This window comes from Salvelinus alpinus, chromosome 16 (genome assembly GCF_045679555.1).
Source record: "Salvelinus alpinus chromosome 16, SLU_Salpinus.1, whole genome shotgun sequence".
NCBI classification, from domain to species: domain Eukaryota; kingdom Metazoa; phylum Chordata; class Actinopteri; order Salmoniformes; family Salmonidae; genus Salvelinus; species Salvelinus alpinus.
This window is the reverse complement of record NC_092101.1, coordinates 48013333-48027485: the sequence shown is the minus strand read 5'-3', so window position 1 is coordinate 48027485 and position 14153 is coordinate 48013333. Positions and strand designations below refer to the sequence as shown.

The window sequence follows — 14153 nt, the reverse complement described above, 5'->3', positions numbered from 1 at the left end:
AAGTGAAGCAATGTGCTTCATATTAGAATAGTTCAGAAATAAATATAACAGGCCTAGCCTATAGAATGCTGATGGGATCCTCCTCTTTTTAATAGAGGCCATCAGAACTCTGTTTTCTCACACAATTGCATAGCATAGCTTAATCTATCGAAATGTTACACAACATAGGTTTATAGCAACAGTTATTGAATTCCATGCATCAACCAGCTATGAGGAGCTGCCTCTCACTGCACATCAGCTGATCCTATTCCGCTCAAACTCTGAAGGCCGGGGCTCTCGTGAAATGTTTGATTTCATTTTCTATTGCGATTGCATTGATGTCAGAGTGGTTAGAGGGACAATAGAGCCTGAGTACCAGGCCATTAGTGACCTGATGGAGGGACAATAGAGCCCTGAGTACCAGGCCATTAGTGACCTGATGGAGGGACAATAGAGCCCTGAGTACCAGGCCATTAGTGACCTGAAGGAGGGACAATAGAGCCCTGAGTACCAGGCCTTTAGCGACCTGATGGAGGGACAATAGAGCCCTGAGTACCAGGCCTTTAGCGACCTGAAGGAGGGACAATAGAGCCCTGAGTACCAGGCCTTTAGCGACCTGATGGAGGGACAATAGAGCCCTGAGTACCAGGCCATTAGTGACCTGATGGAGGGACAATAGAGCCCTGAGTACCAGGCCTTTAGCGACCTGAAGGAGGGACAATAGAGCCCTGAGTACCAGGCCTTTAGCGACCTGATGGAGGGACAATAGAGCCCTGAGTACCAGGCCATTAGTGACCTGATGGAGGTACAATAGAGCCCTGAGTACCAGGCCATTAGTGACCTGATGGAGGGACAATAGAGCCCTGAGTACCAGGCCTTTAGCGACTGGCCGTTAGCTTGTTTGGTAGGCTACTAATGACCATCAGCGGCATCCGAATGCAGGTTTGGAGAAGCCTAGTTACCGTGACTCAACTGTCACATGGCGTTTGACTGAGGTCATGACTCGTGACTACCGGTGTGGTGGCAATAAGATCGTCATAAACAGCCCTAGTTATGATCAAGGATCATTTTAGCTCAAATAGGCAAGTCAAGCCTTATTGTGTCTGCTTCTTCATAATTTTGTTGTCGGGTCATGGGTGATAAAATTGACTATGATGACTGTGTAGAAATGAGCAGCCATCTTTGGGGTGTAGTTAACACTGTCAGCTACCGTTTCCTTGTTTATACAGTCTCTGTCTGGACTCAACAGACAGAGACACAACATTGGCATCCGTGTTTCTGAATGCATTGGTTCATTTGTGGCCCTATCAATATGAAGAGGCTGAGGAACGTCTGCGTTGTTTCACATCAATGGATTTGTTTTTCTCTCACCTAGTCAGCTTGGGGATTTGAACCAGCAACTTTCCCGGTTACTGGCCCAATGCTGTTAACCGCTAGGCTAGCTGCCGCCCAACTCAAGGGTTAAGAAATATAACTACTAAAATGCCATTATTAAAGGATCAGGTCAAAGTAGAGGAGAACAAATCAGTGTACAGAAACAAACAGGCTTTGAATACTCTCTGTAACCCTTACAAACGCAGGGCTTCATACTCAACTATTACAACTGTAGTTAAATGTATTGCTAGTTTGTCAACAGCTCTCACTGGCCCTGTAGAGGTCTGTTGTACTGTGTCTACACGGGAATACAGAACAGACAGACCTGGCTGCCTGTGATTGAGCCTAAGCACTCCAAGAGCCTGGGAGGCCCTTTGTTTAATCTCCCTAGATGCATTAAAGATATGAGAGGCCAACCATAAAAGGCTATGGCTGCTGGTGCTACAAGCCTCAAGCTGAAGCCCAAACCCAGGCAGGTTTACACTTAGCCAGTTGGACCTGGATGAAGCAAACACCTATTCTCTCTCTCTCTGTCTCTCTCTCTGTCTCTCTCTCTGTCTCTCTCTGTCTCTCTCTCTCTCTCTCTCTCTCTCTCTCTCTCTCTCTCTCTCTCTCTCTCTCTCTCTGTCTCTGTCTCTGTCTCTGTCTCTGTCTCTGTCTCTGTCTCTGTCTCTCTCTCTGTCTCTCTCTCAATTCAATTCAATTTCAATTCAAGGGGCTTTATTGGCATGGGAAACATGTGTTAACATTGCCAAAGCAAGTGAGGTAGATAATATACAAAAGTCAAATAAACAATAAAAATGAACAGTAAACATTACACATACAGACGTTTCAAAACAATAAAGACATTACAAATGTCATATTATATATATGCAGTGTTGTAACAATGTACAAATGGTTAAAGCACACAAGTTAAAATAAATAAACATAAATATGGGTTGTATTTACAATGGTGTTTGTTCTTCACTGGTTGCCCTTTTCTTGTGGCAACAGGTCACAAATCTTGCTGCTGTGATGGCACACTGTGGAATTTCACCCAGTAGATATGGGAGTTTATCATAATTAGATTTGTTTTCGAATTCTTTGTGGATCTGTGTAATCTGAGGGAAATATGTCTCTCTAATATGGTCATACATTGGGCAGGAGGTTAGGAAGTGCAGCTCAGTTTCCACCTCATTTTGTGGGCAGTGAGCACATAGCCTGTCTTCTCTTGAGAGCCATGTCTGCCTACGGCGGCCTTTCTCAATAGCAAGGCTATGCTCACTGAGTCTGTACATAGTCAAAGCTTTCCTTAAGTTTGGGTCAGTCACAGTGGTTAGGTATTCTGCCACTGTATACTCTCTGTTTAGGGCCAAATAGCATTCTAGTTTGCTCTGTTTTTTTGTTAATTCTTTCCAATGTGTCAAGTAATTATCTTTTTGTTTTCTCATGATTTGGTTGGGTCTAATTGTGCTGTTGTCCTGGGGCTCTGTGGGGTGTGTTTGTGTTTGTGAACAGAGCCCTAGGACCAGCTTGCTTAGGGGACTCTTCTCCAGGTTCATCTCTCTGTAGGTGATGGCTTTGTTATGGAAGGTTTGGGAATCGCTTCCTTTTAGGTGGTTGTAGAATTTAACGGCTCTTTTCTGGATTTTGATAATTAGTGGGTATCGGCCTAATTCTGCTCTGCATGCATTATTTGGTGTTCTACGTTGTACACGGAGGATATTTTTGCAGAATTCTGCATGCAGAGTCTCAATTTGGTGTTTGTCCCATTTTGTGAAATCTTGGTTGGTGAGCGGACCCCAGACCTCACAACCATAAAGGGCAATGGGCTCTATGACTGATTCAAGTATTTTTAGCCAGATCCTAATTGGTATGTTGAAATTTATGTTCCTTTTGATGGCATTGATGGCATCTCTCTCTCTCTCTCTCTCTCTCTCTCTCCAATGTTTATGAATGCATTGGCTCGTTTGTGGCCTATCAATTCTCTCTCTGTTTCTGTCTCTCTCTCTTTCTCTCACTCTGTCTGTCTGTCTGTCTCTGTCGCCCGCCCGCCCGCCCGCCCGGGACATTGTCATTCCTCTGGCCTGAGAGAGTGATTTACGTTAGAAAATACATCCACGTTGCACTCAGCAATCACAACGATCATTTGTTGGCCATGCTGTTTGGGAGTAGAGAGGAGCAGGGCCCTGGTTTATAGCATCAGCCGGCAGGACATGTGGAGTGGGTTGTTTCCAGTCTCCAGTGTGGCTGGGGGTTTGTGTGGTCTGGTTTTCCTCTTTCCTGGGCTCAACACTATGGGACGTATCCCCAGTTTAGTTTAACCACAGCGCCTCTCCTCAGACCGGGGCTGGCTATGTCTGAATGTGTCAACTGTCCAGTGGTCCCGGCAGCCTTTCTACAGATAGGCATCTCTATGAGACTGAACATGAGCAGCTCAGAGATCCAACTAATAACTTAGTAGACTAATAAGACATCATTGGCTGATAGTTAGTGAGTACACAGTCTAGCTTTGGTCTGATAGTTAGTGAGTACACAGTAGCTTTGGTCTGATAGTCAGTGAGTACACAGTCTAGCTTTGGTCTGATAGTTAGTGAGTACACAGTCTAGCTTTGGTCTGATAGTTAGTGAGTACACAGTCTAGCTTTGGTCTGATAGTTAATGAGTACACAGTCTAGCTTTGGTCTGATAGTTAGTGAGTACACAGTCTAGCTTTGGTCTGATAGTTAGTGAGTACACAGTCTAGCTTTGTTCTCCCGGGTGGCGCAGTGGTCTAGGGCACTGCATCGCAGTGCTAGCTGCGCCACCAGAGTCTCTGGGTTCACGCCCAGGCTGGGCTGGGTTCGCACCCAGGCTCTGTCGCAGCCGGCCGCAACCGGGAGATCCGTGGGGCGACGCACAATTGGCATAGCGTCGTCCGGGTTAGGGAGGGTTTGGCCGGTAGGGAGGGTTTGGCCGGTAGGGATATCCTTGTCTCAGTATGTAAAAAATGTAATAAAATGTATGCACTCTACTGTAAGTCGCTCTGGATAAGAGCGTCTGCTAAATGACAAAAATGTAAATGTAAAAAATGGTCTGATAGTGAGTACACAGTCTAGCTTTGGTCTGATAGTTAATGAGTACACAGTAGCTTTGGTCTGATAGTTAATGAGTACACAGTCTAGCTTTGGTCTGATAGTTAGTGAGTACACAGTAGCTTTGGTCTGATAGTTAGTGAGTACACAGTAGCTTTGGTCTGATAGTTAGTGAGTACACAGTAGCTTTGGTCTGATAGTTAATGAGTACACAGTAGCTTTGGTGTGATAGTTAGTGAGTACACAGTAGCTTTGGTCTGATAGTTAGTGAGTACACAGTAGCTTTGGTCTGATAGTTAGTGAGTACACAGTAGCTTTGGTCTGATAGTTAGTGAGTACACAGTAGCTTTGGTCTGATAGTTAGTGAGTACACAGTAGCTTTGGTCTGATAGTCAGTGAGTACACAGTCTAGCTTTGGTCTGATAGTTAGTGAGTACACAGTCTAGCTTTGGTCTGATAGTTAGTGAGTACACAGTCTAGCTTTGGTCTGATAGTTAGTGAGTACACAGTAGCTTTGGTCTGATAGTTAGTGAGTACACAGTAGCTTTGGTCTGATAGTTAGTGAGTACACAGTCTAGCTTTGGCCTGTAATTCATTTTGAATTCATTTTGAATTCATTCAATTCATTTTGAATTACAGAAACACACGTTGTTGTGTTATGTTTGATCAGAAATATTACAGACCATGCAATAGATACAATTGTATGAAAAATAATGTGGTCAAATAAAATAGCATCTCTACACAGCACAAGCAGCTTGTTTGCATATGACATGGATGACATCATAACAAGTTGCCCGTGGCATCATAACAAGTTCCCCTTGGCAACGGTGGTTTGTGACATCATGTGAATATGTGAAGAATCTGTTTTATGCAACAGCAATGTAAAAGAGCTTTCACAGCTGGTCTGGGTTATGCCTGTACTGGGACCTGGCTCTGTACCCACAGGAGGTTGGTGGCACCTTAATTGGGGAGGACGGGCTCTTGGTAATGACTGGAGCGGAATCAGTGGAACGGTATTAAATACATCAAATACATTGTTTGCCGTTCCATTCACTCTGTTCCAGCCGTTATTATGAGCCGTCCTCCACTCAGCGGCCTCCAACCTCATTGGTAGGGTTTACTGGTTCCTCTCATACTATTAACTGATATCTGTACTTGGCCATATAATACTACTGTCAATCAATCAATCAAATGTATTTATAAAGCCCTTTTTACATCAGCTGATGTTACAAAGTGCTGTACAGAAACCCAGCGTAAAACCCCAAACAGCAAGCAATGCAGATGTAGAAGCACGGTGGCTAGGGAAAAACTCCCTAGAAAGGCAGGAACCTAGAAAGAAACCTAAAGAGGAACCAGGCTATGATGCCTGACCTATAGGCCTATAGGGTTCAGGTATGGTTTGATTTTTGTCTCCCTCTTCCTCACTTCCTTCCTCGTCACTCCTCACCTCTCCACCTGATAGCTGATGTATGGTGAGCGTTCTGGCAAAAATGTCACCCTAATTAATTAGGCCTGAGAGCAAGACTATCCTCATGATGTCTCAAAAGGTTCCTCCGTCCTCCATTCGTCATTAAGAGCAAGGCTTTCCTCATGATGTCTCAAAAGGTTCCTCCGTCCTCCATTCGTCATTAAGAGCAAGGCTTTCCTCATGGTGTTTCAAACAGTTCCACCGTCCTCCATTCATTAATAGCAAGGCTTTCCTCATGGTGTTTCAAACAGTTCCACCGTCCTCCATTCATTAATAGCAAGGCTTTCCTCATGGTGTTTCAAACAGTTCCTCCGTCCTCCATTCATTAATAGCAAGGCTTTCCTCATGGTGTTTCAAACAGTTCCACCGTCCTCCATTCATTAATAGCAAGGCTTTCCTCATGGTGTTTCAAACAGTTCCACCGTCCTCCATTCATTAATAGCAAGGCTTTCCTCATGGTGTTTCAAACAGTTCCACCGTCCTCCATTCATTAATAGCAAGGCTATCGTCATGCTGTCAGGGCATATACCTGTAGCACAGAACAGCTAGCTTGTTTTCGGGGGTTAAGTCATCATGGCTATGATTGATTGATTGATTGATTGATTGATTGCTATCTGACATGACAGATGTGTTTTGTTCCTGTGGCAGGATCAGAATGTAAGCCATGTTCTACCCTGCAGCCCTGTGTGAGTGTCTCAGAGGCATCCTCCTTGTCCTCGTCCCTGTCCCCAGCCTCCGTCGCTAAGGACGTCTTCTTCAACATCGCCACTGAGGAAAAGGTAGAAAGGCTTTCTTCTCCTTCTATTCTCTGTCTTGCTTTCACACTCAGTGCATCCACATCTGAACGTGTCAAAACAACAAGCCCTAACTCCTCTCTCTCTCTCCCTCTCCCTTCCCCCCCTCCTCTCCCTCCCCTCTCCCTCCCTCCCTCCCCCTCTCCCCCCGCCTCTCCTTCCCCCCCTCCTCTCCCTCCCCTCTCCCTCCCTCCATCCCCCTCTCCCCCCCGCCTCTCCTTCCCCCCTCCTCTCCCTCCCCTCTCCTTCCCTCCCTCCTTCCCCTCTCCTTCCCTCCCTCCCTCCCTCCCCTCTCCTTCCCTCCCTCCCTCCTCCTCTCCTTCCCTCCCTCCCTCCTCCTCTCCTTCCCTCCCTCCCTCCTCCTCTCCTTCCCTCCCTCCCCCTCTCCTTCCCTCCCTCTCCCTCCCTCCCTCCCTCCCTCCCCCTCTCCCTCCCCCTCTCCCTCCCTCCCCTCAGGAGGATGAAAGTGATTATGAGAACCCAAGCCTGGATGAGGATGTAGACAGCAGTGTGGAGGATCTGCTGGGTTTAAGCTGCTCCTTCATAGACTCAAACTATTACAAAGACCATCAAGGGGTACACTCTGTATCGGTTACCACAGAAACAAGCCCTCCTACCCTGGTCTTTCCCAGTAGATATAGAGACAGTCCCCAGCACAGCTCCCAGCTCCATCCCAATCCACATCCCTATCCATATCCCTATCAAGAGACTGAAAACAAATCCATACCCCATCACACTATTGTGGTCACCCAGTTCAACCCTAACCTGTTGCTGTCAGGCAGTGCCATGGACGGCTATAACAGTGAGTCGGTGGACCCTGTGGGTGTGGTGAGCACTATGGTGAATCTGAATGGACCAGGAGGACAAGGAGACATGATGGATTCTGACAGAGAGAGCTTCCCTATCCTGATCAGGTCCATGTCTACATCACGGAGACACAGCTTGGGCATGCCCATGTCTCCCATCGACTTGGGGAGGAGGTAAGGCCCTCTCTCTCTCCACTCAACTCACTATTTGTATTTATTTTATTGAACCTTTATTTAACAAGTCAGTTAAGAACAAATTCTTATGTACAATGACGGCCGACCAAAAGGCAAAAGGCCTCCTGCGAGAATGGGTGGGATGAATTTAAAAAATAATAATAAATACAATATAAATATAGGACAAAACACACACGTTAGGTCCGTCTGTGTGAATGGTATGGTAACAACCTGTCTATTAGTCTGATTATGTTGAACGTTAATCAATGATATAACTGTCAAAAAAAATCTTATGCTAATTGCTGTAAATTTTTTAAATAAAGGTGCTACAAATAGAATTTTGGGGGGGGAATTTTTGCATTGTAATTTCAGAAAATGTCCATAACATATCTGCATTAATAGTGGAATGATAGTGTTTCACAGTGTTACTTACCCGCCAGTGTCGTGATTGGCTGTCCACCAGCTGGTGGACTAAAACCGAAAGTAAAAGGCTCAGGCGAGAGTCTCCACCTTGTTACTGTGAAAGGGGTTGTGGGGGAGGGGTAGATTTGTTTTGACTGCAGACTAGTGCTGTTGCAATTCCCCTAGCTTCCAATTCTAAGAAATTCCAGGTGAAGCACCTTTAATGACAATATAAGTATAAATGACTTCAGCAAATAAGTAAATGACTTCAGCAAATAAGTAAATGACTTCAGCAACAACAAAAAATTATAGAATAATAATTATATTTAATGTAACTGTACAAAAAGGCATGTTTTCAGATGATCTCTGTATTATTTTGGTTTCTTACTTTAACATTTCACTCTCGTGACAACAAATAAGCCCTTTGGCTTCGACTAGAATTATCTCCGGTAACATGAGCGGTTACATCTCAGAGACCAGAGAACTTCTGCTTCTAGTTCTCTGTGTCCTTAAATGAGTTCTGAAAGTTCTCTTGTGGTTTTAGTCTGACACTTCAACACATAACAACTTGGGTTAAAAATTGCAGTGTAGACAAGGCCACGATAAGATAAACGATTAATGAAACACCACAACACCATACATTTCCTCTTTCATGTTTCACCTTTCTTTCCGCTCTTCAACTTACCCACCTGGGTCCAAGAAGCTTCTAAACAGCTTCTACCCCCAAGCCATAAGACTCCTGAACAGACTATTTGCATTGCCCCCCCCCCCCCCCCCCTCCTTTTACTCTGCTGCTACTCTCTGTTTATTATCTATGCATAGTCACTTTAATAACTCTACCTGCATGTACATATTACCTCGACTAACCGGTGCCCCCACACATTGACTCTGTATATAGCCTCGCTATTGTTATTTTACTGCTACGCTTTAATTATTTGTTGCTTCTTATTTCTTCTTCTTTTCTTGTTTTCTTCTTTTTCTTAATGCTGCATTGTTGGTTAAGGGCTTGTAAGTAAGCATTTCACTGTAAGGTCTGTTATACCTGTTGTAACACCTGTTGTATTTGGCTCATGTGACAAATAACATTTATTTGATATGTAGCCCTTTCCTGCAGTCAAATGACTTAGCGGCTTCTTGTGTGGAATGTTATTCATATTTTTCATAATTTCATAATTAATCAACATTATTTCAAAAATCTGCAGAATATCCGGTGTTTCTATGTCAACCGGTTTTGTTATATTTCAGTCTTCTGGGATGTATATAAAGTCTAATATTGGGATGCAAACTCAAAATTATATACATTTAAACTCTATATCTGACATGGTACAGGTGTCTTCTTTTTTAAAGTCCATAACCATGTGTGTGAAGTGTATACTTTTGTTTCTAAGTAGATTTGTTTAAAACTACCCAGAAACACTCTGTGTGACCCTGATTTAGCTCGCTGCAGTACATTGAAATAGCCATTGCATTGTATAATGAGTCATCTGTGTTGGTGGACATAATTTTCACATTCTCATAAGACATTTACACTTAATAAATGTCATTTTTACTTGCCGTTTTATTTTAGGCACCAAAAGCCACCCTTAAATAATAACAAGTATCAAAATAGATCAGAGTCTTGATATATCATACAAAGTTGCAATAACAACCATGTACATGTCTTTATGCTACTACTAGCATGAACAGCTCCTACATATGATCCTCTGTGGCTCAGTCGATAGAGCATGTCGCTAGCCACGCCTGGGTCACGGGTTTCCATTCCCGCTGGGGTCACCAATGCAAAAAAAAAAAAAAAAATGTATGCACGCACTACTATAAGTCACTTTGGATAAAAGCTAGTGGTGTCCGCTAAATGGAGTTGAATCATCTCTCTCTATAGGCTGAGCCTGGACTCCATAGACAGCGATGGAGAGAGGGATGACTCTCTCCTCCGACCCTCCCACCTACAGGCCTTTATATACCCAGGATGCCTTGAGCAGGAAGTGGAGGAGTCAGATGGGACAGACCTCTCCAGATCTGAAGCCAAGGAGACAGAAACGGTATTGATGCCACACCACGGCCATACCTGGTGTGTTTGAACATTGCACTCAGCTTGGAGAGCATAAACATATGTTAAAAAAAGATAACTAGTATAGTATGCACTAAGTACTGTGATTTCACTCTTCTCTACAAAAGAAAGAAAATAAGAATATGTTTTCAATCAACCAACTTGGTAAAATAAAGGTAAATAACATATAAATAAATACATTATGTCTGACATCATTGTAGGAGGAGGGCAGTCGGTCTGGAAGGACATACTCCAGAACAGAGATCCTGGCCACAGATGAGCGTGTTCACGTTGCACACGTGTCTCGTGTGGTGGAGACATCTAAGAGGGCAGCAGGAGGTCAGTGTGTAGAGTAAGCTGCCCCCCCCCCCCCCCCCCCTGTACCCCCGGAGGGCCACAGACCAACATCCTGCTGTCAGAATGTTTGAACTGAACACAACACAATGAGACTTTGGGAGGCCAAAGCTCGGTCCATCAGCCCCCCCCCCCCATAAAGGAATTCATTATTTTACTCTTCATCTTTTACATAAAGGGTGATTCCGACAATATTTTTGGTATGTCAGATTGTTCTCAGATAGAAACGTTATTGGGAGGAAAGATGTTTAACATGCGTTTTAAATTTATATCACAAACCAAATGTAGCAGACAACATGTTGGAGTCATTATACTCCTTTTAGTGTGTACTACCATATGGAACAGCATATAAAAGGGTACTTTTGAGATATTCTTATTATTCTTTTTAATGTTGAATAACTTTAATGTGGAAAATTGTATTTCAGAATGTAGCAGTACTGGTTTAGAGCACACTATATTAGGAGTAGAAGGACACCAAGATGTGGTCTGTATCATGTACGGTTCACAGGTCATAGAGTTTTACAGTAGAATGACACCAAGATGTGGTCTGTACCATGTACGGTTCACAGGTCATAGAGTTTTACAGTAGAAAGACATCAAGATGTCGTCTGTACCATGTACGGTTCACAGGTCATAGAGTTTTACAGTAGAAGGACACCAAGATGTGGTCTGTACCATGTACGGTTCACAGGTCATAGAGTTTTACAGTAGAAGGACACCAAGATGTGGTCTGTACCATGTACGGTTCACAGGTCATAGAGTTTTACAGTAGAAAGACACCAAGATGTCATCTGTACCATGTACGGTTCACAGGTCATAGAGTTTTAAGGTGGAAGGACACCAAGATGTCGTCTGTATCATGTACGGTTCACAGGTCATAGAGTTTTACAGTAGAAGGACACCAAGATGTCATCTGTATCATGTACGGTTCACAGGTCATAGAGTTTTACAGTAGAAGGACACCAAGATGTGGTCTGTATCATGTACGGTTCACAGGTCATAGAGTTTTACAGTAGAAAGACACCAAGATGTGGTCTGTACCATGTACGGTTCACAGGTCATAGAGTTTTACAGTAGAAGGACACCAAGATGTCGTCTGTATCATGTACGGTTCACAGGTCATAGAGTTTTACAGTAGAAGGACACCAAGATGTGGTCTGTATCATGTACGGTTCACAGGTCATAGAGTTTTACAGTAGAAGGACACCAAGATGTCGTCTGTATCATGTACGGTTCACAGGTCATAGAGTTTTACAGTAGAAAGACACCAAGATGTCGTCTGTACCATGTACGGTTCACAGGTCATAGAGTTTTACAGTAGAAGGACACCAAGATGTCGTCTGTACCATGTACGGTTCACAGGTCATAGAGTTCTACAGTAGAAGGACACCAAGATGTGGTCTGTACCATGTACGGTTCACAGGTCATAGAGTTTTACAGTAGAAGGACACCAAGATGTGGTCTGTACCATGTACGGTTCACAGGTCATAGAGTTTTACAGTAGAAAGACACCAAGATGTCGTCTGTACCATGTACGGTTCACAGGTCATAGAGTTTTACAGTAGAAGGACACCAAGATGTCATCTATACCATGTACGGTTCACAGGTCATAGAGTTTTACAGTAGAAGGACACCAAGATGTCGTCTGTATCATGTACGGTTCACAGGTCATAGAGTTTTACAGTAGAAAGACACCAAGATGTCGTCTGTATCATGTACGGTTCACAGGTCATAGAGTTTTACAGTAGAAGGACACCAAGATGTCGTCTATATAATGTACGGTTCACAGGTCATAGAGTTTTACAGTAGAAAGACACCAAGATGTCGTCTGTACCATGTACGGTTCACAGGTCATAGAGTTTTACAGTAGAAGGACACCAAGATGTCGTCTATATAATGTACGGTTCACAGGTCATAGAGTTTTACAGTAGAAAGACATCAAGATGTCGTCTGTACCATGTACGGTTCACAGGTCATAGAGTTTTACAGTAGAAGGACACCAAGATGTGGTCTGTACCATGTACGGTTCACAGGTCATAGAGTTTTACAGTAGAAGGACACCAAGATGTGGTCTGTACCATGTACGGTTCACAGGTCATAGAGTTTTACAGTAGAAAGACACCAAGATGTGGTCTGTATCATGTACGGTTCACAGGTCATAGAGTTTTACAGTAGAAGGACACCAAGATGTCATCTGTACCATGTACGGTTCACAGGTCATAGAGTTTTAAGGTGGAAGGACACCAAGATGTCGTCTGTATCATGTACGGTTCACAGGTCATAGAGTTTTACAGTAGAAGGACACCAAGATGTCATCTGTATCATGTACGGTTCACAGGTCATAGAGTTTTACAGTAGAAGGACACCAAGATGTGGTCTGTATCATGTACGGTTCACAGGTCATAGAGTTTTACAGTAGAAAGACACCAAGATGTGGTCTGTACCATGTACGGTTCACAGGTCATAGAGTTTTACAGTAGAAGGACACCAAGATGTCGTCTGTATCATGTACGGTTCACAGGTCATAGAGTTTTACAGTAGAAGGACACCAAGATGTGGTCTGTATCATGTACGGTTCACAGGTCATAGAGTTTTACAGTAGAAGGACACCAAGATGTCGTCTGTATCATGTACGGTTCACAGGTCATAGAGTTTTACAGTAGAAAGACACCAAGATGTCGTCTGTACCATGTACGGTTCACAGGTCATAGAGTTTTACAGTAGAAGGACACCAAGATGTCGTCTGTACCATGTACGGTTCACAGGTCATAGAGTTCTACAGTAGAAGGACACCAAGATGTGGTCTGTACCATGTACGGTTCACAGGTCATAGAGTTTTACAGTAGAAGGACACCAAGATGTGGTCTGTACCATGTACGGTTCACAGGTCATAGAGTTTTACAGTAGAAGGACACCAAGATGTCGTCTGTATCATGTACGGTTCACAGGTCATAGAGTTTTACAGTAGAAAGACACCAAGATGTCGTCTGTATCATGTACGGTTCACAGGTCATAGAGTTTTACAGTAGAAGGACACCAAGATGTCGTCTATATAATGTACGGTTCACAGGTCATAGAGTTTTACAGTAGAAAGACACCAAGATGTCGTCTGTACCATGTACGGTTCACAGGTCATAGAGTTTTACAGTAGAAGGACACCAAGATGTCGTCTATATAATGTACGGTTCACAGGTCATAGAGTTTTACAGTAGAAGGACACCAAGATGTCGTCTGTATCATGTACGGTTCACAGGTCATAGAGTTTTACAGTAGAAAGACACCAAGATGTCGTCTGTATCATGTACGGTTCACAGGTCATAGAGTTTTACAGTAGAAGGACACCAAGATGTCGTCTATATAATGTACGGTTCACAGGTCATAGAGTTTTACAGTAGAAAGACACCAAGATGTCGTCTGTATCATGTACGGTTCACAGGTCATAGAGTTTTACAGTAGAAGGACACCAAGATGTCGTCTATATAATGTACGGTTCACAGGTCATAGAGTTTTACAGTAGAAAGACACCAAGATGTCGTCTATACCATGTACGGTTCACAGGTCATAGAGTTTTACAGTAGAAAGACACCAAGATGTCGTCTGTACCATGTACGGTTCACAGGTCATAGAGTTTTACAGTAGAAGGACACCAAGATGTCGTCTGTACCATGTACGGTTCACAGGTCATAGAGTTTTACAGTAGAA

At 43.6% G+C, this 14153-nt stretch overlaps 1 protein-coding gene across 2 annotated transcripts in view; it reads left to right on the top strand.

The window, feature by feature from the left end:
• Nucleotides 1-6522: 6522 nt before the first annotated feature.
• The window catches only part of arhgef18b (rho/rac guanine nucleotide exchange factor (GEF) 18b), a 94641-nt gene continuing 87010 nt past the window's right edge, over nt 6523-14153 (top strand). The window contains exons 1-4 of one of the 2 annotated variants that reach the window (XM_071346444.1): nt 6523-6653; nt 7125-7648; nt 9930-10089; nt 10319-10436. In XM_071346444.1, coding sequence (XP_071202545.1) covers nt 7455-7648; nt 9930-10089; nt 10319-10436 — 472 coding nt within the window. In that variant the 5' untranslated portion in view covers nt 6523-6653; nt 7125-7454. Of the gene's footprint in view, nt 6654-7124; nt 7649-9929; nt 10090-10318; nt 10437-14153 lie in introns of those variants that run through there. The other variant, XM_071346443.1, reaches the window with a different exon arrangement.